Source organism: Haemaphysalis longicornis, unplaced genomic scaffold, assembly GCF_048455015.1.
Source record: "Haemaphysalis longicornis isolate Haplotype H1 unplaced genomic scaffold, Haemaphysalis longicornis Haplotype H1 scaffold_7, whole genome shotgun sequence".
NCBI classification, from domain to species: Eukaryota; Metazoa; Arthropoda; class Arachnida; order Ixodida; family Ixodidae; genus Haemaphysalis; species Haemaphysalis longicornis.
This window is the reverse complement of record NW_027526422.1, coordinates 98,121,368-98,148,494: the sequence shown is the minus strand read 5'-3', so window position 1 is coordinate 98,148,494 and position 27,127 is coordinate 98,121,368. Positions and strand designations below refer to the sequence as shown.

Here is a 27,127-nt window from a genome sequence, read left to right as displayed (position 1 = left end):
CACAATCTGTACTCAATCGTCATCTACTCCTTTTTATTCAGTTGTACGATTAATCAATTTGTACTCAATTGCACTTGTACTCAATCTTCACTCGTAATCATGTGCACTCACTTGCGCCCAATCTGTGCTGACATTTACTCATGTTCAAAAGTGATCCTAATATTTTGATTTTTGCAATCAACTACTTTTATTTGCGCGCTTTACTACATCTATGGACTCGACTAAGCCAGAGCCAGCGAGCCAGAAAACGCTTCCACCCAGTACCAGTTGGTTACCCTGGTCCTTTCCCACATTTTGTTTATAACTAACCTTTTGTGGTTGCCGATTCTGAACACCGCGAAAGAGTGGATTCAGCGTGCGTTGTGCAACTAGCAGCCTCCCGGGACCCTCCTTCGCACAATGGGAGCGAATAAAGTCCTGCAAAACCACCCATGTTTGCCCTAGCTTTCACTATGGCAACCCCGTGGCGAGAGGTTGCCGAGAGTGGCAACAGCGTAAAAAAGGCAATGGAGAGATCCGCAGTTTTCCGCCTTAAACCCTCATTTTACCTTCGTTTAAAGGGTGCCGCGAAATGAATGAGACTCGTGCACGCAATCCACGACTCGAGTGCGTGATCAAACTCACAATTTGTACTTGCGAGTACAGTACTCAAGAGTACATTGATTGGTTATGAGGTTCAAAGCGCCGACGCTACACGTTGTGATCTCCGTAGGGAAGGGCTACGGATTTTGACCACCTCGGAATTTTGAACACACGGGTGTTTCCGCTTTTCGCCTCCATGAGAAATGCGGCCCCTCGGCCGGGGTTCGCACCCTCGTCCTTGGGCTCAGCAACACAACGCCTTACCCACTGAGCCACCGCAGCGGGTACTAGCCACTATAGCTGGATATAATGAAGTTCACAAAATTTCTCAATTTTTCGTTACATCCAGGTTTTCGTTACATGCAGGTTTCCAGTTCAGGTTCGCTTGAGTGAAGCAGAAACGAAACCAAAATTATGGACATTCGTGGGGCTGTACTCATGCTTCAAGGCTTTATCTCACAATAAAAAGCTGCGTGATTTGCGCAAGCTGTTCTTCGAATAGCTTAGTCACTAAACGGCACTACAAAAAAGCAATGTCACTTCCCCCATCCTCAAAGACATAACTTAAGTAACACTTTTGCCCTTTGACCCTTTGCGGTACCTTAACGCGTTTCAAGAACCGCACTTGTGCTCAAAGGGCGCCTTTTTATCAATTTGATGTACTTGAGACCCTTTTCTTCACTAAAAATTGGCGAGATGGTGCTAGCTGGGATACTGTACCGTGTGGCGAAGTTTTTCTTTCTCGCTGGCGGAGGCGGCTTTTAAAATTGTGAGCTCGTCTCGAAAAGGTAAAACTTCGTTTTGTAGCAGCAGAACTGATCATTGACAAAGGGACACCACAGATAGCAGTGGAGATGCCGGACTACACGCCGACAGGTGGCCTAGCACCTACCCAACACTGCGCTCACACGGTGAAACGCGCGGTAGTTTGCGGTTCGGGCGAAATAATCTAAATTAGTGCATTCATCAAGCCCCTTTGCAAAAAAGGTGCAAGAAACACTGACTAATCAAGTATCTACATAAAAGTGTAGAAAACAATGACTGATAAGCTCAGCGGGTTAGTTACATCAAGGTTAACCGTCGCAAAACCTTCGTTACATAGAGGCCCCTAACACATGGGCTTCAACGGGGCTGGCAATGGAGAATTGAAAACCTTGATTAGATCCACGAATTCGTTACATAGACGTTCGTTACATCCACGCTTACCTGCACTCGTGATTACTGTACTCACACGTGCTGTACTTGTGAGTACTGCACTCGCGAGTATATGCACTCAAGAGTACTGTGACCACGAGTACTGTATGCTGGAGTTTGTTTACTCACGTATGTACTCGGTCGTCATTCTAATCATACTCACTTTTTGCTGGGTCTGTACTCACTCATCATCGTACTCATTTGTGGGTTTGAGTACAAATGAGCACAAAGTAGTGTACTCTCAATTGAGTACACCGACCTATGCACGGAAGCACGTTTGACACGTGGCCTTCCCATTTACAAGTAACGTCCGGCTGGCGCTTGCCGTTGCTCCGTTTACTCTGCTCCGCCCACAGCGCCGCCCAAATGTGGCCGCCGTTATCCCCGCTTTATCTGAGCTTCACGAAGCAGCTCGTTGCGGGAAAGCTCTGCTTCCAGAGAGATGAACCCAGCCAATCTCTCTCCCGTTACTTCTAACTCCTCTATAATCTGTTTTTTTTTTCTTTTTTGGCTTGCGTATGGGGTCGCGCCAGATTCTCCTTTCGCATAGACATATAACGCTTCGATTTAAAAACTATTTCTGGAGAGGGAATCTAACCCACGCATGCGCAGTGACAAACAGGTGACGTATTAAGAAGTTTGCGCCTATGGCACATTGAGCACACATGTCGAAGGCAGTTAGGTGTGCTTACCAGCTTTAAAAGAGAAACAAATTCGACTCCCATTGTCGTTAATTTATTGCTATATTGCACGGGTGCCGCGCTCGTCCTATCAAGCTACCGTATTACACATTTGTAGCTTCTCAGTTCGGTGTTCCGAATAGTCTTTAGTGTGGCCACATGTCAACTGAAGGGGATTGGCCAATGACAATCACAGCTGCCACCAGAGCGGTATCCTGCTTTAAAGACACTGCTGAGCGGGTTATTTTTGTTACAACTAGCACCGTCTCGTGGTTAGCTTTTATTATTTCCGCAGTTTTTTTAAGCATTGGCTTTGCATTTGTGTCATCTAGTGCCCCGATTGGTGGCATTTCGCCCGCGCGAATAATCTCAGACTTTCACCTTTCCTGTAACTTTCAGCATCATGCCAAAACAGTACGCATCACATCAGCCCTGACCATACAGCAATACAACAGACAAAACGGCGCGAAAAAAAAAACAGTACACAGCAAAATGGCAGGGCGACGACATACATCAGCAAGCACGTGCGGTTGTTTTCACTAATTATATACTTTACCGTTCAATGATATCTCTGCCCGGGTCTGCAAACTGCAGCTTTGGCTCCAGGAAATGGCTCCATTATTCAGCACGCGCGCCTTTGCCCTCAATTTTTGGCATGGTCACAGAATTTGTGCTAGCTGCGGAGCGGCAGGTGTTGCCATGCCAGGCCGAAAGCTGCAGCGAAGCAGGACGGCAAAGTATCACAAAAATCTCCAGAAATTCAGTGAATTGTCTATTAATCCGTAGCATTCTCATGCCGCCTGTTTCAGTGTGAGTTCTCTGCAGTCAGATATTACTATGAGTAGCAAAACACGTGCGACCTTTACATTCTTTATAAATTTTCATTTGTTTCTTATCGCCAACGATGTAAATGTGTATTCTTATAGAAATGAAGTGCCTTTACTTCGCGAATTATGTTATTTTTACGAATATGCAAGGTTTACTGGCGAGTTGGCCCATTTACGCCATTTTTATTCGTATTTACAACGTTATTTGGCGTAGTCGTTTATTACTTTTAGGGTTGTCGGGGAGATGTACAAGATGCATGTATTGATTTTGTCGTACCATATTTGTGAAAATTTGATTTTTTGTAAGTTATCGTTTTCTCTGGTTTTTCAAAATTATGCCCTATCAATAATCTACAGTTACACTATTTGAACGTTTGTAGGTGTTACTTCTGCCAAATCTGCATTTTTATGGGAATGCAGGGCGTTACACGGTTCTGCATTTTCGCAATATGTTATTTGCATTTGGAACGTCTTTTGGGGGACGTTTTTCGTTCATGCTTCGGTTTTGTGGAGAGGAGTATAAGGTGCAGATTTTTTTATTTTGATGGATAATTTTTGTAAAAATCAAAGCTTGTCTATGTTTCTGATTTTTTTTTGTTTTTCAAACTTCTGTCCCACCAATTATCTCCCTTTGTGCTTTATACAATTAAAAGTGTTACTTTCGCCAAATCTTCATTTTTGTGGAAACGCAGGGCGTTACACGGTCCTAAAAAATTGAGGGGACAAGCAATAAAAAGAATGAATGCCACACAACCTGACACGTGCCGCTCATGGTCTACGAGTCAAGCTGCAGAAATAAATCGCATCCCTAGGAGAAGAACACGTGAGCATTTGAAACACCAAAGCCGCAACGCCATGGTGAATCCGCGGGCGCAACACGCCGCCGATCACTTGAACACCTGGGAGTCGTGCGACAAGACGCAGCCCGTACGTCTTGTCGTACATGTGCTATTACTGTTTGGTTGAATACTTCCATTGATTTGCAGACGCAGTGTTACATCAGTTGCGGATACAGTCTGAGACATACGTCGCAAGTATCGTACAATCGAGTCACAGCGTTACTTCCCCGAAAGCAGTGTCATCTCACAACATGGCGCTACCTGAACGTCACGACGTAAACAACTGAGGCACGAGAGCGTTAACGGAGCACAGAGCCGTTTGCTTGTGCGGGGAATATTGTTGCGTAGGCAAGAGGCTAAACCCTCTTCTGGCATGGGCACTAAACAGAGTGCAGGATTGGGAAAATTCGTAATCAATCTTCAGACTACCACGCAGCATGAAATAAGGACTAGTAAAAAAGAGTCTAACCACACCCCTATGTATCCTTTGGCGTTGTAGACTGCCGATCTATCTTTCTGTATTTCCTCAACGAGCCCCTCATTTCCTTACTATATTATTCTGCGAAAGCCCAGAGAGGGTCTCCGTTCTGGCAGCCTTGATGCCTAGGTAGCATAAGAGGGCTTCCGCCAGTTACCCGCTCATGACCGGCTGTAGACGTTCGAGTCATGCCACAGGGTTGAAAAGAAGGTCCACTTCTCCCCGTGTAGTCATAGTGGCACTGGCTACCACCCTCAAGCGTCAGATACACTTCTAGTAAATATAAATAGCCCAGAAAGTGAAGGAGAACACAGTCTCCCCGATAGCCGAATTGGTAAGGCATTCGGCATCTAATCGATAGGCGTGGGTTCGGTTCCCACTCTGGGCGCGTGTTTTTCTTCCTATCTTCCGTATATTTAAAAAAAAATGTTAACTTCATGAACCATAGTTAAAAAAGAGTCCAACCACACCCCTATGCCTCCTTTGGCGTTGTAGATAGCCGACCTACCTTTCTGTATTTATCATCATCATCATCATCATCATCATCAGCCTATCTACGCCCACTGCAGGGCAAAGGCCTCTCCCATTATTCTCCAATTAGCTCGGTCCTGTGCCAACTGTGACCAATTTATCCCCGAAACTTCTTAATCTCATCTGCCCATCTGACTCTCTGCCGCCCCCTGCAGCGCTTGCCTTCTCTAGGGATCCACTCTGTTACCTTAATGACCAGCGGTTATCTTGCCTTCGCATTACATGCCCTGCCCACGTCCATTCCTTCTTAATCTCTACTAATATGTCTTTAACACGTGTTTGTTCCCTGACCCACTCCGCTCTCTTCTTGTCCCTTAATGATACACCTATCATTTTACGCTCCATTGCCCGCTGAGTCGTTCTCAATTTAAGTTGAACCCTCTTAGTGAGCCTCCAAGTTTCTGCCCCGTAGGCGAGTACCGGTAAGATGCAGCTGTCATACACTTTTTTCTTCAGCGACAATGGTAGGCTGCTATTTATTATCTGAGAATGCCTGCCATATGCACCCCACCCCATTCTGATCCTTCTAAATATCTCTGCCTCATGGTTGGGATGTGGGGTCACAACTTGGCCTAAGTGGATATATTCGCTTACCACTTCCACTGCCTCGCCACCTATCTCAAACCGCTGTGCTGTCCCGAGGTTATTGATCATTACTTAAGTTTTCTGCATATTAATTTTTAGGTCCACGGTTCTACTTTGTTCGTCCAGTGCGGAAGGCATGCTTTGCAATTCGTCCCCCGGGTTACTTTGCAAGGCAACGTCATCAGCAAATCTGAGGTTACTGAGGTATTCTCCATTAACCCTTACTCCCACCTGTTCCCAATCCAACGTTCTGAATACTTCTTGTAAACATGCTATGAATAACATTGGAGAGATTGTGTCTCCTTGTCTGACACCCTTCCTTATAGGTATTTTACTGCTATCCTTATGGAGGATGATGGTAGCTGTGGACCCATTGTAGATATCCTCTAGTATTCTTACATAATGCTCATCTGCCCCTTGGTTCCGTAATGCCTGAATGACTGCTAGGGTTTCGACCGAGTCAAATGCTTTCTCATAATCTATGAGGGCTATATGTAGGGGTTCAGTATACTCAGCGCACTTCTCTATCACCTGATTGATCGTGTGAATATGGACCATTGTTGAATAACCTTTCCGGAACCCTGCTTGTTCTTTAGGTTGACTGAAGTCTAAGGTTGCAGCAATTCTGTTAGCGATTACCTTGGTTAGTGCCTTGTAGACGACTGACAGTAATCTGATCGACCTGTAATTTTTCAAGTGCTTCATGTCGCCTTTCTTATGGATTAGGATGATGTCCGCGTTCTTCTAAGATACCGGTACCATAGCGGTCATTAGGCATTGCGTGTACAGGTTTGCCAGTTTTTCAAGTACAATTTCTCCGCCATCCTTCAAGAGGTCTGCTGTTATCTGATCCTCACCAGGTGATTTGCCCCCTTTCGTTTCTTTCAAAGCCTTCCTTACTTCTTCGGTCGTTACTGGTGGTATGTTTATCTCCTCTGAACAACTGTCTCGTTCGGCATTATCCTGGATGTCCCGGCTACTGTGCAGATCCCTATAAAACTCCGCGGCCACTGTGACTATTTTATCCCTATTTGTTATTTCATTGCCTTGCTTATCCTTAAGTGCATACATCTGATTTTTTCAACGCCAAGACGTCTCTTCACTGCTTTCAGGCTACCTCCGTTCTTTAATGCGTATTCGATCCTCTCCATGTTATACTTCCGTATGTCAGCTGTCTTACGGTTATGGATTAACTTCGAGAGCTCGGCTAGTTCTATTCTGTCAGCTGCAGTAGAGACCCTCATGGTTTGCCGTTTCCTGATTAGATCTTTCGTCTCCTGTGAAAGTTTACCAGTATCCTGTCTAGCCATAGTGCCCCCGACTTCTACTGCACACTCCGTGATGATGCGTGTAAGGTTGTCGCTGGCTTCCTGTGTCGTAAGCTCGGCTTCCTCGTTAAGGGCGGAATATCGGTTCTGCAGCGCGATCCTGAATTCTTCTAATTTACGTCTTACTGTTAGCTCATTTATCGGCTTCTTTCGCACTAGCTTGTTGCGGTCCCTCCTCAAATCTAGCCTAATTCGAGATCTTACCATGCGGTGGTCACTGCCCCTTACCCTTCCGAGTACGTCCACATCCTGCACGACGCCAGGGTTATCGCATAATATGAGGTCTATTTCATTTTTATGCTCCCCATTCGGGCTCCTCCAGCTCCCCTTCCGACTCTCCCGTTTACAGAGGAAGTTATTCATTATGCGTAGGTTATTCTGTTCTGGAAACTCAACTAGTAGGTCCCCCCTGCTATTTCTACAGCCCAGACCATAGTTCCCAACTGCCTTGTCTCCAGCCTGATTCTTGCCTACTTTAGCATTGAAGTCCCCCATAACTACGGTATACTGTGTTTTTACTTTAGCCATTGCCGATTCAACATTCATAGAGGCGTTCCACTACTTGGTCGTCGTGGCTGGATGTGGGCGCGTAGCCCTGCACCACCATGTACCTCGTATTGAGCCTAATTACAAGCCCTGCTGCCCTTTCGTTAATGCTATAGTGTTCTTTTATGTTACCAGCTACACTTTTATTGACTAGAGATCCCACTCCCAGTTGTCTTCTGTCCTCTAGGCCCCGGTAACATAAGACGTGTCCATTTTTCAGCACCGTAAAGGCTTCGCCTGCCCTCCTATATTGCATCCCATTTAATGCCCTCTAATTCCTCGAACAACACCTCGAGACTCGCTCCGCTAGATAAGGTTCGCGGGTTAAGCGTTGCCAAGTTCAGATTCCATTGGCGGCCTGTCCGGATCCAGGGATTCTTAGCACCCTCTGCTGCGTCACAGGTCAGACCGCCGCCGTGGTCAGTTGCTTCGCAGCCGCTGGGGACTGAGGGCCGTGGGTTAATTGGCGTATTCATGGGAGGTCATGGCCGTTACTGCACCAGGGTGGCCAATCCGGCTCTGGTGAGGGAGTGCATTACCGGCAATGGTCGCCGGGGTCAGGCCGCACCCAAAGCCCTTTTGTGCAGTTCCATCAATACGCGGATTTTTCTTCTTTTTTTTTATCCGGTGGGAATTAATTGTCCGGCACTGGGATTCGAACCATGGTCCTTCTGCACGCGAGGCGGATGCTCTACCTCTACACCATCGCTGCATCTGTTGTGTATATCTATCTATCTATCTAGCTATCTATCGATCTATCTATCTATATATATATATATATATATATATATATATATACATACACACACACACACACACATATATATATATATATATATATATATATATATATATATATATATATATATACAGAAAGAAATGCCGGCAGTCTACAACGCCAAAGAAGGCATAGGGGAATGATTAGACTATTTTTTTACCGTTAGTGACGTTACATTATTTTTTGTTATTAATTACATGAGAAAGAAAGACAGAACAACACGCACCCAGAGTGGGGACCGAACCCACGCCTTTCGATTAGTTCTCGAATGCCGTGCCAATTCGGCTACCAATTAATAACAAAAAATAATATAACGTCACTAACGGTAAAAAAATAGTCTAATCATTCCCCTATGCCTTCTTTGGCGTTGTAGACTGCCGGCATTTCTTTCTGTATTTCCTAACGAGCCCCTCATTTCAAAACCATATATATATATATATATATATATATATATATATATATATATATATATATATATATATATATATATATAAAGATATATATATATATATATATATATATATATATATAGAACAAGAAAACCGCGGAAAGCAAAAGGGGGAATGCGTTAGGTCATAGAAAGAAATGAAGAATTTTTTGAGTCAGAGTGAAAGTGGTGAACAAAATGCCCGGCGGGCATTTTTTCACCACTTTCTTTCTGACTCAAAAAATTATTCATCTGCTTCTATGACCCACCACAACCTCCCCTTTGCTTTCCGAGGTTTTCTTGACTGCCAACCCTTATTTCCTGTCATATATATATATATATATATATATATATATATATATATATATATATATATATATATATATATATATATATATATTTATATATATATACGGAGTAGTAGAACTTTGAAGATGGTAGAGAACACAAGAGAAGAAAAACTTCGAACAAAATAAAAGCACGATTGTGGCCTACGTTTCAGCAAAGAGAACTTGCTTTCCTCAGGGCAATCTCTCGCCTGGCAGGCACGGTTTATATAGGGGTAGGACACCCAGGCGAAAGGAAAGGGAAAGATGAAAGGGAAATTGAGCAAGCTGATTGGTTTGGGAGTGTGTCGGAGGAGAGGTTGAGGGGCCAAGAAGGTTGTCTAGTTTAAGCCGCGAAGTAGGTCACACGGAAGTCAGCTTGTGGTTGATATTCGTGGAATGTTTGGAGAGAAAGGATGAGAGGGTGTTTATTGACCCGCCGCGGGGTATACGGAAAGGATCTCAGAACCGCCGGAAGCAGACCAGGCGGTGAGGGTGGGGTCCTTATCAGAAACTATCTGCAAGCCTAAGGTCAAAAGAAAAGATAGAGACGGGGGGAAACTAACTAGGTCAAGAGAAAAAAAAAGGAGAAAAAAAAACAGGGTGGGAAACCACATAAACCCACACACAAAAGAAAAAGCAATGACCCGGCAACTGAAATGGCACGTGTCACCCACGGCAACATTCCTGGAACAGGCCTGTCCTAGAACTCAAAAACGAAAAGATAAAGTTAGAGTGACGTACGGGGCACAAGACCACGCGGAGTAAAAAAAAAAGAGAAATGAAATAAATAAAATTGAATTCCAAAAGCAAAGGTTGGAGGGATGAGGGCGCGTATTAAGCTGGACGCTAAGGAATGAAAAAAAAAATTAGGTGACAAGGTACAGAGCAGAGTGAACGGTCATAGCCTTTGGATGAGGAATATGCACGAAAATGCCTAATGCTGTATTCCCGGTGAATATCGCAAGGATTCCAAGTTGCCCTTTGACGCATTAATTCCAACAGGTTCCATGGAGTTGAATTTGTGAATTAAGTAGGATTCTCGGTATTTCCTGTCCCTAGGAGACTTAAAATTTGACTGAAGTATATATAACTTAAGGTCATCAAAATTGTGGCCTGGTTGGTTGAAATGCTGCAGGACAAGCCACCAGGCTTAGAAGAGTATGCAGTGGTGACAGTGACTACGTAGAGCACCTAGACAAACTCAAGGCCACCCTTATGAACAGGAACCACCCCAAAAGATCGCTCGATCAGGCGTACCAACGTGTGTCTAATCTCAAAAGGAATTGCGTTCTCAACAAACAGCCGCAAAACGAAAGCGCCAGGCCACCTACCCTAATAACTAAATTTTTAAACGCCCTCCCAAACGTAAACAATATGCTGCGGAAGTACTACCCCATTTTAGCCGGTAACAACCGACTCAAAAAGACTTTCCCGGAAGCACCAAGGGTTACCTACCGGAGAAACAGGAATCTAAAAGATATTTTAGTGCATGCTAAAACAGGGCCTTCAAAGCAACCAGTCATAGCCAGCTGCTCCCGCCCCAGATGCAAGATTTGTAGGCACCTGCAAACAGACTGCGTTGTAAAAAGCACAGCCAGTAATTATGTCCACAAGCTTAATTCAAGTTTTACGTGCACTTCATCCAACATTGTGTATATGTTGGAATGCTCAATGTGCCACAAACAGTATACAGGCGAAACGAGTCAACCTATGAGCCTACGGCTTAATGGTCACCGGGCAGATACTCTTAGCAAATCCTCCATAGCTGTAGTGCAGCATTTCAACCAACCAGGCCACAATTTTAATTACCTTAAGTTATATATACTTCAGTGAAATTTTAAGTCTCCTAGGGACAGGAAATACCGAGAATCCTACTTAATTCACAAATTCAACTCCATGGAACCTGCTGGAATTAATGCGGCTAAGGGCAACTTGGAATCCTTGCGATATTCACCGGGAATACAGCATTAGGCATTTTCGTGCATATTCCTCATCCAAAGGCTGTGACCGTTCACTCTGCTCTGTACCTTGTCACCTAATTTTTTTTTCATTCCTTAGCGTCCAGCTTAATACGCGCCCTCATCCCTCCAACCTTTGCTTTTGGAATTCAATTTTATTTATCTCATTTCTCTTTTTTTTTACTCCGCGCGGTCTTGTGCCCCGTACGTCACTCTAACTATCTTTTAGTTTTTGAGTTTCAGGACAGGCCTGTTCCAGGAATGTTGCCGTGGGTGACAGGTGCCATTTCAGTTGCCGGGTCCTTGCTTTTTCTTTTGTGTGTGGGTTTATGTCGTTTCCCTCCCTGTTTTTTTTTCTCCTTTTTTTTCTCTTGACCTAGTTAGTTTCCCCCCGTCTCTATCTTTTCTTTTGACCTTAGGCTTGCAGATAGTTTCTGATAAGGACCCCACCCTCACCGCCTGGTCTGCTTCCGGCGGTTCTGAGATCCTTTCCGTATACCCCGCGGCGGGTCAATAAACACCCTCTCATCCTTTCTCTCCAAAAATTCCACGAATATCAACCACCAGCTGACTTCCGTGTGACCTACTTCGCGGCTTAAACTAGACAACCTTCTTGGCCCCTCAATCTCTCCCCCGACACACTCCCAAACCAATCAGCATGCTCAATTTCCCTTTCATCTTTCCCTCTCCTTTCACCTGGAGTCCTACCCCTATATAAACCGTGCCTGCCAGGCGAGAGATTGCCCTGAGGAAAGCAAGTTCTCTTTTGCTGAAACGTAGGCCACAATCGTGCTTTTACCTTGTTCGAAGTTTTTCTTCTGTTATATATATATATATATATATATATATATATATATATATATATATATATATATATATATATATATATATATATATATATATATATATATATATATATATATATATATATATATATATATATACAAAATGCATTACGAGGGTTCTGGCTTCAGCAGTCTGAAATGCCTTTGGCTATCCCCGACTTCCGACCACGTCTTACGTGCGGCCGCTGGGAAAAAAGACGTTCTACGTCTTCCCGCGGTGGTCGAGGGGCGGCGCTAGTTGACCGGGCTCTGAGCAGTCGTAAATACAAAACCCCGCGGTATAGTCGAGAGGGGAGTCGCCGCGGAACTAGCTCAATGGTAGAGCACCGCACGCGTTATGCGGAGGTTGTGGGTTCGATTCCCGCTTCCGGAAAAAACGGCGCATTTTTTCTCGACTTGAATTTTCTATTATTTATTCCTGCATAAAAAAAAGGCAGTCATACCTCATTCGGCACTATAAAACATTGTTAGAACGCCAAACAGCACTGGCAATAAGGACTGCAACTTTGATATGTGTCCTTACGGAATCCCTCGTCCCGTACGTCTCTGCTCTACAAAATGCATTACGAGGGTTCTGGCTTCAGCAGTCTGAAATGCCTTTGGCTATCCCCGACTTTCGACCACGTCTTACGTGCGGCCGCTGGGAAAAAAGACGTTCTACGTCTTCCCGCGGTGGTCGAGGGGCGGCGCTAGTTGACCGGGCTCTGAGCAGTCGTAAATACAAAACCCCGCGGTATAGTCGAGAGGGGAGTCGCCGCGGAACTAGCTCAATGGTAGAGCACCGCACGCGTTATGCGGAGGTTGTGGGTTCGATTCCCGCTTCCGGAAAAAACGGCGCATTTTTTCTCGACTTGAATTTTCTATTATTTATTCCTGCATAAAAAAAAGGCAATCATACCTCATTCGGCACTATAAAACATTGTTAGAACGCCAAACAGCACTGACAATAAGGACTGCAACTTTGATATGTGTCCTTACGGAATCCCTCGTCCCGTACGTCTCTGCTCTACAATATATATATATATATATATATATATTTATATATATATATATATATATATATATATATATATATATATATATATATATATATATATATATATATATATATATATATATATATATATATATATATATAGGCAAAACAACTTCGAACAAGGAAGAAACCACGATTGTTGCCAACGTTTCAGCAAAGACAAGAGACTCGCCTTCGTCAGGGCAAATCCTCGCCTGGCTGGCAGGGTTTATATAGGGGAAGTGGATTTGAGAAAGCGGATTGGTCTGGGAGTATGTAGGCGGAGATATTGAGGGGTAACGAAACTTGTATAGTTAGAGCCGCGAAGACGGTCAGAGGGGAGTCAGCGGGGGGGTTGATACTCGGGGAAATTCTTGGAGAGAAAGGATCACAGGGGTTTCTTGCCCCAGCGCGTGGACTACGGAAAGGTTCTCAGAAACGCGGGAAGCAGAAAAGGCGACGCGAGGAGTCCTTATCATAAGTTATCTGCAATCCCGAGGTCAAAAGTAAATGTATGGAAGGAAAAAAAACTAGGTCAAGGAAAAAATAAAGAAAAAAACACACAAAAAAAACCAATAAGCGTACAACTGAAATTACACGTGTCGCCAACAGCAACATTCCTGGAACAGGCTTTTCCTGAAACTCAAAAACGAAAAGATAAAGTCAGGGGGACGCACAGGGCACAAGACAAAGCTGAGCAAAAACGACAGGAAAATAAAAATAAAATGGAATTCCGGAGAAAAGTTTGCAGGGATGTCTGCGCGTACTAAACTGGAGGCAAAATAATGAAAACAAAAGGAATTAGGTGGCCACATAAGAAGCAGAAGGAGGGATCATATTCCTTGCAAAAGGGAAAAGCAAGACAGTGCCTAATGCTGTATTCCCTGTGAGTATCGCAAGGATTCCAGGTTGCCCCTAGACGAATTATTTCCAGCTGGTTCCATGGAGTTGAATTTGTGAATTAAATAGGATTCTCGGTATTTTCTGCCCCTAGGCGACTTAAAGGTTGACTGAAGTATATACAACCTAAGGTGATCAGTATTGTGGCCTGGTTGGTTGGAATGCTGGGGTTCTGCTATGGAGGATTTTCTAAGCGTATCTGCTCGGTGACCATCAAGGCGTAGGCTCATAGGTTGACTCTTTTCGCCTATATACTGTTTGTGACACATTGAGCATAACATATACACAATGTTGGATGAAGTGCAAGTAAAACTTTAATTAATCTTGTGAACATAATTACTGGCTGTGCTTTTTACAATGCAGTCCGTCTGCAGGTGCCTGCAAGTCTTGCATCTGGGACGGGGACAGCTGGCTATGACAGGTTGCTTCGAATGTCCTGTTTTAGCATGCACTAAAATATCCTTTAGATTCCTGTTTCTCCGGTAGATAACCCTTGGTTATTCCGGGAACGTCTTTTTAATTCGGTCGTTACTGGCAAAAATGGGTTGGAATTTCCGCAGGATATTGTTTGCGTTAGGGAGGGCGTTTCAGGAAAGGCCTGCTCCAGAAATGTTGCTGTTGGCGACACGTGCCATTTCAGTTGTGCGGTATATATATATATATATATATATATATATATATATATTTATATATATATAAGGGTTGGCAGTCAAGGAAACAAAGGGGAGGATGTGGTAGGTCATTGAAATAGATCAAGAATTTTGAAAGTACGAAAATAGAGAAGCAATATATATATATATATATATATATAAATATATATATATATATATATATATATATATATATATTGTAGCGTTGATTATGGACGCGATTGATGTAATTCTCACAGGCGTTCATGCAAGGACAATTCCCGTTGGGGATATTCGGCCTGGTGCACGCCCGACAACGAGGAGGCAGAAGCATCGCTTGGCGCACGGGCCGATCGAGCATCGCGTCGGACATAGCTTGCTTGGAACAAGGAACCTCGGCTTCTCCGCAGGTCTAACGGCTCGTTAGTGGTCCAATAAACCACGCTTCAGTTTGGTGGAGAGGCGAAAAGCAAAAACGCCCGTGTGTTCGAGATTTCGGCGCACGTTAAAGATCCCCAGGTGGTCAAAATTAATCCGGAGCCCTCCACTACGGCGCGCCTCATCGCCTGAGTTGCGTCGGCGCGTTAAACCCCTCAATCAATCAGTTTGGTGGAGTGTGCGGGTTCGTTCCCAGCGTGACTCTACCTTCGCATTGGCAGACTCCGATACCACATCCTGGAGTTACGCAGCAGACGGCTACAGTCCGTGAGGGAGCTGAACACCGACCGGGACATGGCACCCTCCTCACCGCAGCCCATCATGTGTTCGGGTGTGCTTCGCCAGCGAGACCCCCCTAACTTCGATAGAACGGATGACAACGACGTGGAGGAGTGGCTGTCGCAGTACGACCGAGTGAGCACACACAACAGATGGTACGATCACATGAAGCTTAATGACGTTGAGTTTCATTTGGACCACCTAACCAAGAAGTGGTTCCACAACAACGCAGCCACCATGTCTACCTGGGCTGAATTCAAAAATCGTATTGTTGAGATCTTCGGCCGTCCCGCCCTGCGGAAGCTTCTTGCTGAGCAGCGTCTCCGCACACGAGCACAGAGTCCTGGAGAGACCTTCACAAGTTAAATCGAGGATGTTGTGGACGTATGCAACCGTGTTGATTCAGCTATGGCGGAAGCAGAGAAAATTAAGCACCTGATGAAAGGAATCGATGATGATGCTTTCCAGATGCTGTTAGCGAAAGATCTGCGAACCGTTGCTGACATCGTCACCCAGTGCCGAAGCTACGAAGAACTCCGCAGACAGAGGGCGCTTACCCGGGGCCCTTCTGTCCAGGGAGAGCCGCTGTCGAGCTTGACAGAGGCGGGGGCCGACGCATCCTTGATGCGGCAGCTTCAACAGTTTGTTCGCGAAGAAGTCGCTCGGCAAGTGTCACTTCTTACCCTGGAGCCTGGATCCACGATGCCACCGTCTGTTCCTGGCCCATCTCCACGATACGGAGTGCCTCCGCAGCCTACCGAAGTGACTCCTTCCGTTGTCTCGCCGACGCTTCCAGCGCTTCGCCACATGATCAAGGAACAGGTGGCTGAGGCACTGCCCCCCACTCTGTATTATGCGCCCCTCACGTATGCCGAAGCCATGGGGAGACCGGTACAGCCAGCTGGGACGTCTTTTCGGGCCATGCCGCCAACCCCGCCACGCTCTGCGGTACGCAGGAATCCGCCACCGGGGAATCCGTGGCGCACGGCTGATAATCGCCCCATCTGTTTCGCATGCCGACTTCCAGGCCATGTGGCCTGTTACTGCCGCTGCCGCGTGTCCACGATGAATGATGACGTTAACCACACTTTTGGCTCTCCACACGGGTCTTCGCAGCTAATGACCGACGTGCCACCCAGGTCGCCGTTACCTGCCTCTGGTTACAACGATTTCAGCCGTCGTGACGCCGATAGCCGCCGTTCAAGCTCCCCACGTCGCCGCTCACTATCGCCTATGCGACGTCGTTCAAGCCCGACTGAACAGGAAAACTAGCCGCCGCACTTCCGGAGGCAAGAGCTGCGCGACTTTCAAACTGTAAAGGCCTACAAATGTAATCGACGTATCTGTTGAGGGTGTAAGTACAGTCGCACTAGTCGACACAGGCGCAGCCGTCTCCGTCATTACCGCCGATATTTGCCGCTCGCTTAGAAAAGTTACGACGCCACTGCCGAAATTTTCGTTATGTACCGCAACTTCGCAACGTGTAAAACCTTTGGCAGCCTGCACGGTGCGTGTCACGATCCAGGACGTCGTGTACCCCGTCGAGTTCCTCGTGCTGCCATCCTGCACCCATGACGTCATTTTAAGCTGGGACTTTTTATCTCGCCATCGCGCAATAATCGACTGTGCGCGTGCACAAGTAGAATTTGATTCTCCCTTGGACACGCCTTATGCCGACCCTCAGTCCACTGCCCCTGCAAAGCTCACCGTGGCTCACGACACGGACATTCCTCCCCGCTCGGCTGCTCTCGTACAGCTCTGCTGCTCTTCCATTCCCGACGCACCTGTTTTTTTTTACGCCGTAGCCCTTATTTGTCCACCGAAAATCGCTGCCCCTGCCATTCGCCCTACTGACAGTTCATGCTGGCACGAGCGCCATAGTAGTCAACAACGAGTCATTGGAGCCCCTTCGTCTCCTGCACGGTGAGGTCCTTGGCTGCGTCGAAGTTGTTGGGCCACAGCTTGTCACCGCCGTATCAGACGACTTTCCGTCATGGGTTCCAGTGGCTGGACTGTGTCCTGCACCGCCAGCACCAGACCTGTCACCTCCTGACATTGGCGCTTCGATCGATCCTACCCTCAGATCAGACCAACGAGTGAGGCTCCTCTCTCTGCTATATCGGTTCCGCTCTTCTTTTGACGGCGCAAAGGCACCGCTGGGCCGAACATCTGCAGTTGCTCACTCCATCGACACCGGCTGGCATGCACCACTGCGCCAACGACCGTACCGTGTGTCGCCGAAGGAGCGCAGCACTATTGACGAAGAGGTGAACGATATCCTCAAGTGGGGAGTAATTCGGCCCTCCAACAGTCCGTGGGCGTCCCCCGTGGTGCTTGTAACAAAAAAGGACGGTTCCATCCGCTTTTGCGTAGATTATCGCCGTCTGAACAGCATAACGCGGAAGGATGTCTATCCTTTACCACGCATCGACGATGCCCTCGACAGTTTACAAGGCGCCGAGTTTTTTTCTTCTCTTGATCTACGGTCTGGATATTGGCAAGTACCCATGGCGGAGGCCGATCGCGAGAAAACGGCGTTCATCACTCCTGACGGCCTCTATGAATTTAACGTCATGTCGTTTGGCCTGTGCAACGCTCCTGCCACATTCTAGAGGATGATGGACATCATTTTGCGCTGCCTGAAGTGGAAAACGTGTCTCTGTTATCTCGATGACATAGTCGTTTTTTCTCCCGACTTCGACACTCACTTGAGGCGCCTGGAGCAGGTTTTGACTTGCCTTGCCAATGCCAGATTGCAACTCAACATGAAGAAATGCCACTTTGCGGCGCGAAAGTTGACCATACTGGGCCACGTTGTGTCGAAGGAGGGAATTCTTCCCGACGCCACCAAACTTCGCGTGGTCGCCGAGTTCGCTAAACCGACCACCATGAAGGCTCTACGGAGCTTTATTGGACTATGCTCGTATTTCCGCCGCTTCATTCGCAACTTTGCCGCCATAATTGCGCCCTTGACGGCGCTTCTCGGCAAGGAAAGCGGTATTGGCGCTTGGTCGAGGGATTGCGATGAAGCCTTTGCAAAGTTACGGCGACTCCTCACTTCCCCGCCTATTCTGCGACACTTTGACCCGACCGCGCCAACAGAAATCCACACGGATGCCAGCGGCGCCGGAATCGGTGCAGTGCTCACCCAACGAAAAGCTGGTTTTGACGATTATGTCGTCGCCTATGCCAGTCGCATGCTCACAAAAGCAGAGTTAAATTATTCGGTCACGGGAAAGGAGTGCTTGGCCATCGTATGGGCGCTCACAAAGTTTCGACCATATTTGTACGGTCGTCCTTTTGACGTAGTGACGGACCACCGCGCGTTGCGTTTGTTGTCGTCGCTCAAAGACCCGTCTGGCCGCCTTGGTCGCTGGGCTCTGCGACTTCAACAGCATGACATCCGTGTGCTGTACCGTTCCGGCCGGAAGCATTCAGACGCTGACGCTCTGTCCCGCTCCCCCCTACCGGCGGAAGACTCGTGTTCCGTTTCTGTTGATGCCGACCTGTCGTCCCTCGACATCACGGACATGCCAGCCGAGCAGCGCAAGGCCAGATTGCCAGGTTGCTTCGCTTATTGACTTCCTCTCTGGCGTGCCCTCTGCTCAAGAATCGCGTTCGCTGCGCCGACAAGCTGGCCACTTTGCATTCCGCGACGAAATGCTCTTCAGGCGCAACTACGAATCAGGTGGTCGCAAATGGTTACTGGTAATACCTCGCCATTTGCGCACGGGCATATGCGCATCCTTCCACGCTGATCCCAGCTGCGCTCACGCCGGTGTGTTAAAAACGTATGAGCGGCTTCGCCTACGGTATTACTGGCGGGGAATGTACACGTTCGTCCGCAAGTACATCCGGTCATGCATCAACTGTCAGCGGCGCAAATCCCCCCTACTCCCACGGCGGGCCCGCTGCAGCCGTTGCCGCGCCCAGAAAGACCGTTCGATCGCATTGGGATAGACCTTAACGGTCCCCTACCGTGCACAGCTGCTGGCAACCGTTGGGTCATTGTGGCAGTGGATAACCTTACGGGCTATGCAGAAACCGCTGCTCTAGCAACAGCCACGGCACGTGACGTCGCGTCCTTCCTGTTACGCCGCTTCATACTTCGCCATGGTGCTCCTCGAGAGCTTCTCAGTGACCGAGGTCGCGTCTTCCTGTCGGAAGTCATCGAAGCCCTCCTGCGGGAATGTCGAATTGTTCACCGAACTACGTCGTCTTACCACTTGCAGACGAATGGTCTCACGGAACGATGTAACCGCACTTTGAGTGATATGCTTTCGATGTACGTGGCGTCGGACTATTCTGACTGGGACGTCATACTTCCCTTTGTAACGTACGCCTACAACACGGCCACGCAGACGACGACGGGATTCTCACTTTTTTTTCTGCCCTACGGACGGGAGCCGGCAAGCACTCTTGACACAATTTTGCCGTATCGCCCAGATCAGACCGAGTTCGCACCCATTTCGGAAATAGTCAAGCATGCCGAAGAGTGCCGTCAGCTCGCCCGCTCGCTCACATCTGAACCTCAGCAACACCAGAAGTATTATCTCGACGCTTCCACCGCGGCTCCCACCTATAGGCCTGATTCACTTGTCTGGCTTTGGGTCCCATGCCCTACACCCGGTCTCTCACCGAAGCTTGTTGCAAAATATCATAGACCCTACAGAGTCGTGAAGCAAACATCCCCAGTGAATTACCTCATCGAACCAGTTGCGCCTGCACCCGACCGTCGACACCGTGGACGCGAGATAGTTCACGTCAACCGGCTGAAAGAGTATTACGATCCTGCGGTCTCCTCGTCACCATGAGTCGCCAGGATGGCTTCTTTTCCACCGGGGGCGAATATGGTAGCGTTGATTATGGACGCGATTGATGTAATTCTCACAGGATATACAGTCAAACTCCGCTACAACGAAATTCACGGGGATCGCGAAAAATTTCGTTGTAGCGAGAATTTCGTTGTCGCGGAATATCAGTAAATAAAGAAAACAGGGCAGGCGTCTAACTGGCGTCGTGAAATCTCCCACCTACCTTTTCGCCCCAATGTTGCCAACTTGCTTGGAGCTCGCTCCGCCAAAAATAGCACCCTTTTTATAGCACGTAGTTTATATCGTAATTTGCGGTCACAACGCGTCTCGCGGCGCTTAGACCAGCGTTGTAATATGCGCGTCGTACTCGTGGAGATCCGCGCAAAAGCAGGCGTCGTGAAATCACAGCGCGGAGTTTATATTTTAATTTGCGGTCACGAATATGCACAGGATATGCACGACACTCTGGGAGCATTTTACTTCCAAAACGTGAAAAAATCGCTGATTTTTGACTGTTTGCGCTTTCGCGCGAGCAACGGGAGAATGCGCTGCTCACAGTCTGCGAGGAGCTGCATGGCGACATCATCGTCATGGGCGCCAAGGAAACTACGTAAAACGTCCAAGGAGTCCATGACCTGCGACGCGGTCACTGACGTCGGGACCGTCGGAACACCATGCCCGACTTCTTCGTCGTCGGATGAATCGGCGGCGGCGGCGGAGGCGGCGCGAGCACTCTTGAGGATCTCGGCATCACTCAACTCCTCGTAGACGATCACGTCCGCGTCGGCATTTACGTAGTCGCTCAATGCTACGTTCTCTGGAACAATGTCGGCTTCGTCGGGAGCTGCCCATGCTTCGGCCGTTTCCTCCTCCTCCGCCGCCGCCGCCGCCGCCGCCGCCGCCGCCGCTTTTGAGCGCCGTCGGCGCCGGTAATCCGGACATCGAGAAGCGGCAGCTTCTCGATGTCCGGATGTTTGGAGAAAATGTTGTTACTAATAATTTACATTGTTAGAACTTATCAAAATTAGTTAGAGTGGTTCAGTCTGTTGCAGATCGAGTGACTTGTGTCCCGGGAAAATTTCGTTGAACCGGGAGAACAATAAAAAAAGTGGTTCGTTGTGGAGGGAGTTTTAATACATTGGGGCCTATGGGATGCGGGCGGGGAATCGAAAAACCTTCGTTGAAGCGGGAATTTCGTTGTAGCGGAGTTCGTTGTAGCGGAGTTTGACTGTATATATATATATATATATATATATATATATATATATATATATATATATATATATATATATATATATATATATATATATATATATATATGTGAGGGGTGGCCGACTGTGGAACCGATGGGTCGCGCGTCGCAGCAACACCGGCGTGTGCCTGTGGAATCAGCTTTGCTCTGGGGCAATTGGTGACGCTGCGCCGGAGCCGCCTGATATACATGTGTCACACAATGCGTATACCGTGTGTGTGTCATTGAAGCAGCAGTAAGCATGATAATCAAGCGTATCCTAGACAACCAGGAAAGCTAAGAATAACCAGCTGAACCTTAGCTCATGCTGCTATATGCTGGCATAGCCGACCTAAGCCATTGCTAATTTTTTTTTAATGTCAGTTGGAAGTAGCGTTTGTAGATGTTGTCCTTCTTCGTATCTTGTGTCATTTTTTGCGCTTTACTCCTCAGCTTAATGTTGCTTACCACTGCTGGGTAGTGCCCGCTAGACCTTGATAGCTTAGGCGGTCCTCTTTTTTTTATGTAGTGTGTGTTCTGTGTCATATTTATTGCAAGGACAATATTATTATTATTATTATTGCTACTATTAATATTGTCTACTGTAATAACATTGTCATCATCATTACGGCAAATCCCCTAGAACGCACCCACGAACCCCCGTGTGGGTAACCGCGTAACCATAAACTGCGCCGCAGCTGTGAGTACAGAATATCGAGTACCCGGTGTCTAGGGGGGGGAGTCAGTTTCGAAGTTACAGAAAGTAGGATTAATTTGTAGTTTTAGACTTTACAATTTTCCCCCGGCCTTCGTCTTCGCTGCATCTTTGTGTACGCGCACCACCGTACATGATCTCCCCGCGTGCCAAGCATATGCTCGGATTGAACGGCCGCACTGGTAGCACAATGTTTCTACTCACCGCAGATAGGAGGTAGCCACGAATCCTCCGCCAATGCCCATCGCCTTGGGTTGGACGACACCCATGCACAGCAGAGTGGCCACGGCTGCGTCGGCCATGTTGCCCCCTTTCGAATAGATGTTCCTGAAAAAGTTGCAAATTTCACTGGCGAAGCTTATTCTGGCAAACCTCGACTGGTTCGTGCGGCAATTCCTGGCGTCGCATTTGATGTCGCCTCTTTATTTAAAAAGTTTTCAGCGCCCATTGCAAAGGTACAAAGGGGGTAAACAATAAATCCATATACACAAGGCCTTCTCAGATGACTACGACTGGTGGTATTGCATGGCAACGCTTTTTGGCTCCTCGCAAAAGCTTCAGCATATTTGAGGCGGGTCATATGTACAAAAACAAAAATACAGAGTCCTTCCAATGAAAAACTCCTTGTATATTAGTTTTTACTGAAACAAAACAGCCGATATAAAAAGCTGTGTAGAGAAGAGGTGGTGAGACTGAAACAGAACAGAAAGAAAAGACGCAGAAAATGACGGCCTGTCGCTGGAACAAGAGCCGTTTAGCATAACAAAAACAAAATATAAAGGCCATTTTTGGACACCTGACCCCTCCCCTATTATGTGGAGAATGTGAAAGCGTTTTGGCTAAATTGTGGAACGGATGTGCCGGTATTGTGTGCGCCGCCTCGTTTTACAGCTGGTGTTGGCGTAGACGGTTAAGAGTCCATCGCTGCGTATGCCGCATCCAATAGTATTTGCAGAACAAATGTCGCGTGAAAGACAGCCCTTTCATGTTATGCACTGTGAGGATTTGGGGCTTACAGTGGCGCGTGTCCAGTGGTACGTACTTACACTCTCACAAAACGGTAATACTTTATCTCTCAATCTCTCCTTTTAATAATTACCTTCAGTTTTGTCGCGAAGTTTCCGTCCTCCTTCGGTTAATACGACTTTGTTCCCGTGCCACTTACCTTATTATCCGTACATATACTCTGTTAGCGTGAACGTGTATTGCTTCTTACCCAATTGCTCCTCTTGCAATTAGCGTGTTTAAATTTCTCCTCTAGTACTGAGTGCACATCTCTTAGAAACGTTTCTGAGTCAAAGTCCACCACCTTTCCACTAAGTTCACCTTTTGTCAGGTGGAGTTATGGAGCTGGGTCTGTCCAGGGGTTCCGTGCTCGTCTCGTATTCCGGAACGGCCTGTTTCGAATCCCACCCCGAGCCAAAACTTACCCCATTTTTCTTTCAACTCAATTGCTTGCCTTCTTTATTGGAGCTGTTCTACGAATTGCGGCGTCATTTCGAGCATTCATTGAAGTGCTTCTTATCCGTTGAGCAGTCGGCCATTTGGCGTGTTGTGCGGCGGCCATTTTGTGTGCCACAGCCGCCGGATTTTCGGCAAACATAGCTGCGTAATGCTTTCGCATTGAATAAGGATGCCGGCTCCCACTCTCCACCCGACCGCCGAATACAACTCTGTACGGGACGTTGAAATCGCGCAGATGCGGTTGTGGTCTAGTTTTAATTGAGGAAAAATAACGAATGAAAAACTGTCCGGTGCTCCAGTGGACCGCATTGGCTACTTTGATTCGCCCCAGAATAGGGGCACAATCCGCTGCGGCTACTGGCTATGTCGCTGCTGGCTATGTCTCACTGTTCGGCGGTTTAGGCAGCTGTGGGCGTGGCCCTGTTTGAGTTTATTCCACTCCGCCATGCGTCATCATTCTCTTGGGTCAGGAATGCGTCGACGTTGGTTAAAGCTCAGTAAAAACATACTCATCTGTTCCGGCTGGACTCATCATCATGACTTGCTGTATCAAGCAAAGCGAACGCTGCCTCGAGAGAAGTTTCTTTGCGCGGTTAATTATTTTTTTCGCAAACATAAAAACGACAAGGGAGCACCTCCTATATTTAATGTAGAAGTACCGAATTGATGAAACAATAGACGAGTGGAGAGGCGAAGCGCTGAAAAAGAACACTTGCATGTACTTCAGTTGCAAGTTCAGTGCTCCAGCCAACGACTGCAACGTCGTTTCACATAGAGGTAACAAATAGGCCTCAGGACAGATGATTCAATCACGTACTTTTTTTTCCTTTTGTTGCAGTGGACTACAGTTGTTACTTAGACTACAGTGACGCAAATTTCAGAGGTAAAGAGAACTAGCTATTCTAATCTGTGAATGTAGATGACCAGTGAAGCTGTTTAGCCCTCAACCCGAAGGTGACATAGAATCTTGATGAAAACTACGAAATCATTTATTGTGAATAATTGAAAATGAAAACGATGAACTCGGTATAAGGATATGGAATTTTAGTTGGTAAAGTTTGATGAAACAAGAGTAGCACCCGTCTTCCGTAAACACTCTCCTTCCGTAGATGACACCAGACGGGAATTCTGAACCGTTTACAACTTCGCTGTAAACTAACTAATCGCGAGACGTAAATGACGCTCAAAGTAATGATAGAGTTGTCTGTCGTCTTAGCGGCCAATTGTCATATAATTATTTTTGAGAAATGTTCGACAAAACAAAAATACAGCCGTATTCTTCTGAGTATTCCCGAAAGTCTTCGCTTTGCCGCAAGGCGTTTTGCCCAGCCCAAAGACAAATTCACGGAATCTTACTTATATAAAGGTTCACTGTAATATATTTAAGAAAGCACGAACAGAGAGTATTAGACAGCGTGTGCCCATTTATGACGTCTTTTCAGGGCCTGGTTTGCAAAATAATGTTTAAAAAATTGTAATCTTCTAGGAAATAAAGAAAGCGCGCAAAACTCCGAATAAGGCGTCTCGCTAATAGCGCCAGAGCCGAAGGTGTTGGGCGCTCTTAAAATAATAAAAAAAGAAATAGCAAGGCTCCTTCATGTTGTAGCGGAAACTATCCTGAAGTCTCACTTTAGCCAAGAAACGGCACGAAAAGCGGTCGCTCCTATCGGATGCATCATTTGATTTTGAAACTTGCACCGCCAATTGGGAACATGCCGCAAACCTTGTCACGCGGTCTGAGCGAAGCTTTCGATAAAGGTTAGTTCCATTCTCTTTTAAATACTACGGTAGTTAATTTTAGCAAAGAGACACCGCTACCCAACCACCAGGCATTATAATTAAATATAAGGGGAGCTTTTTTGCCTTCCCCGAAGACTGACGCCCAAACATTGTTCTCAATTTGATAAGCACTGCAACAAATCATGACTATCGGAATTTTGGTTGTACTGTCGTGTCTGCAAGCTTTTGCAATATGTCTTTGTGAAGTCATTGTTACACTCAACAGCACTATGTTACCGCCAAGGAGCATTGTGTATTTCCATCGAACGCACATATCTTCCCTGAAGGACACACTTCATGTCATTTCCTAATACACATGTTGAATTTCCACTAAATATAACTATAATCATAACCTTTGTACCATGTGGTCTTAGCTGACTTGTCTTAGGACCATATGAACGGAAACTTTATTTTCGTATGCTTGCCCATTTACATCTCCCAGGGTCTGCTGCCCGGAACGTCCGATTTGGTTAACGACTGCCAGCTTGCGCGAACGACGCAATACATTAATGGTTGCTATACATTATACGAACGCATTTAAAAGATAACCATAACGCGGAATGAACCACCAGCAATGTCTGTATTCTCGTTTAAAATCGCTGCAATTGTGTTCGAAAAGTCTGTGAAACACGCAATAGGTTCAATACTCACCCCGGCACCGTGGCGCACATTCCTACCTCCGTCGACACGGCCCATCGGGTAAAATTTCCCAACGTGGAAGGCTCGCGCTTCAAGGCACAGTCACCTCGAACACGGGCACAGAGAAATGCAAGGAAGCCGGCTGCCAGCAGCCAAGCTCGCTGTGGCATATTTATCCTACAGTTGTGGTAACAGCCCCCCGTGCGAGCACTGCAAGGGCAGAAGACAAAATAAGGTCGGCCGGCAACGAGCCCGCATGCCAACGGGTAACAAACACCTGCGAACGAGTCGGCGTACATTACACCGGGGTACCGGATAAGGGGAGTGTGTTTCATTGAGTTTCAGTTTTCTGTTTCGACTAATTAAAGTTGATTTTCTTGCTTCTTTTGCTGCCATTTGAAACGCTCTCGGCAACTGACACGTGCTTTGACGGGCAAAAAGAAAGATGACGCAAAATGGAACAGCTGTATTCGTGAAGGTTGCACTAGAAATTGTTATGCGTGGGTGTTAATTGAACAGGACAGAGTGTTCACGAATTTTGAGTGAGCGTAAACTTTCTACCGCGCATGGGTTTCCAAGTAAGAGTTGTGCGAATATTCGCTCCCCCTCCTTCCCGAATATTCGCGCTCCCGAAGATTCGAACCACCTCCTGGGCCCTGGCGGTCACGGCGGCCCTCTGGCCCTCCTCCACCCCCAATACCTGATCTCGACGGACAAAATAACATCTTCCCCTCTCTCTCTCTCTCTCTCTCTCTCTCTCTCTCTCTCTCTCTCTCTCTCTCTCTCCTCTCTCTCTCTCTCTCTCTCTCTCTCTCTCTCTCTCTCTCTCTCTCTCTCTCTCTCTCTCTCTCTCTCTCTCTCTCGAATGTTCAATATTCCGGAACGACCACTTTCACTTTAGTTAATTTTTTTTTGGATGGAAACCCCCTTTCTTAGTTTTGTAACTTCAATAATTCCGCAGGTAATTTTCTGACGGAATTTCGAAAGCTGCCAACGTAGAAATTGTGGGGTTTTACTTATGTGTTGGGTTTGTATTTTCATCCAATGGAAATTAATATGAATATGATAATGTAACTTTTTGATGTATGAAGATAAGAAAACATCACAAGTAGAATGACCCAGAAATAGGCGGCAGTACGACGAACCAAGTCGCTCCATATCTTCAGCCATTTGGAGAGTCATCGTAGGGGTCATGCTAAAACTCAAAGCTGCTTGAATATATATTTCCGAATAACGTCAGGCAGCCTGTCCTGTAGGCTTATTTGAAGGCGGGGATTAATTCGCTTTCTGTGGATTG

General features: G+C 46.8%; 1 protein-coding gene across 1 annotated transcript in view; it reads right to left on the bottom strand.

Moving 5' to 3' along the window:
- The window catches only part of LOC144144671 (scoloptoxin SSD14-like), a 45,575-nt gene extending 19,465 nt beyond the window's left edge, over window positions 1–26,110 (bottom strand). The window contains exons 1-2 of the mRNA XM_077676199.1: window positions 25,843–26,110; window positions 22,153–22,275 (exon numbers count right to left, since the gene is read on the bottom strand). Of these exons, the coding sequence (XP_077532325.1) occupies window positions 22,153–22,275; window positions 25,843–26,000 (281 nt within the window). The 5' untranslated portion in view covers window positions 26,001–26,110. The remainder of the gene's footprint in view (window positions 1–22,152; window positions 22,276–25,842) is intronic.
- Between the last annotated feature and the right edge of the window lie 1,017 nt (window positions 26,111–27,127).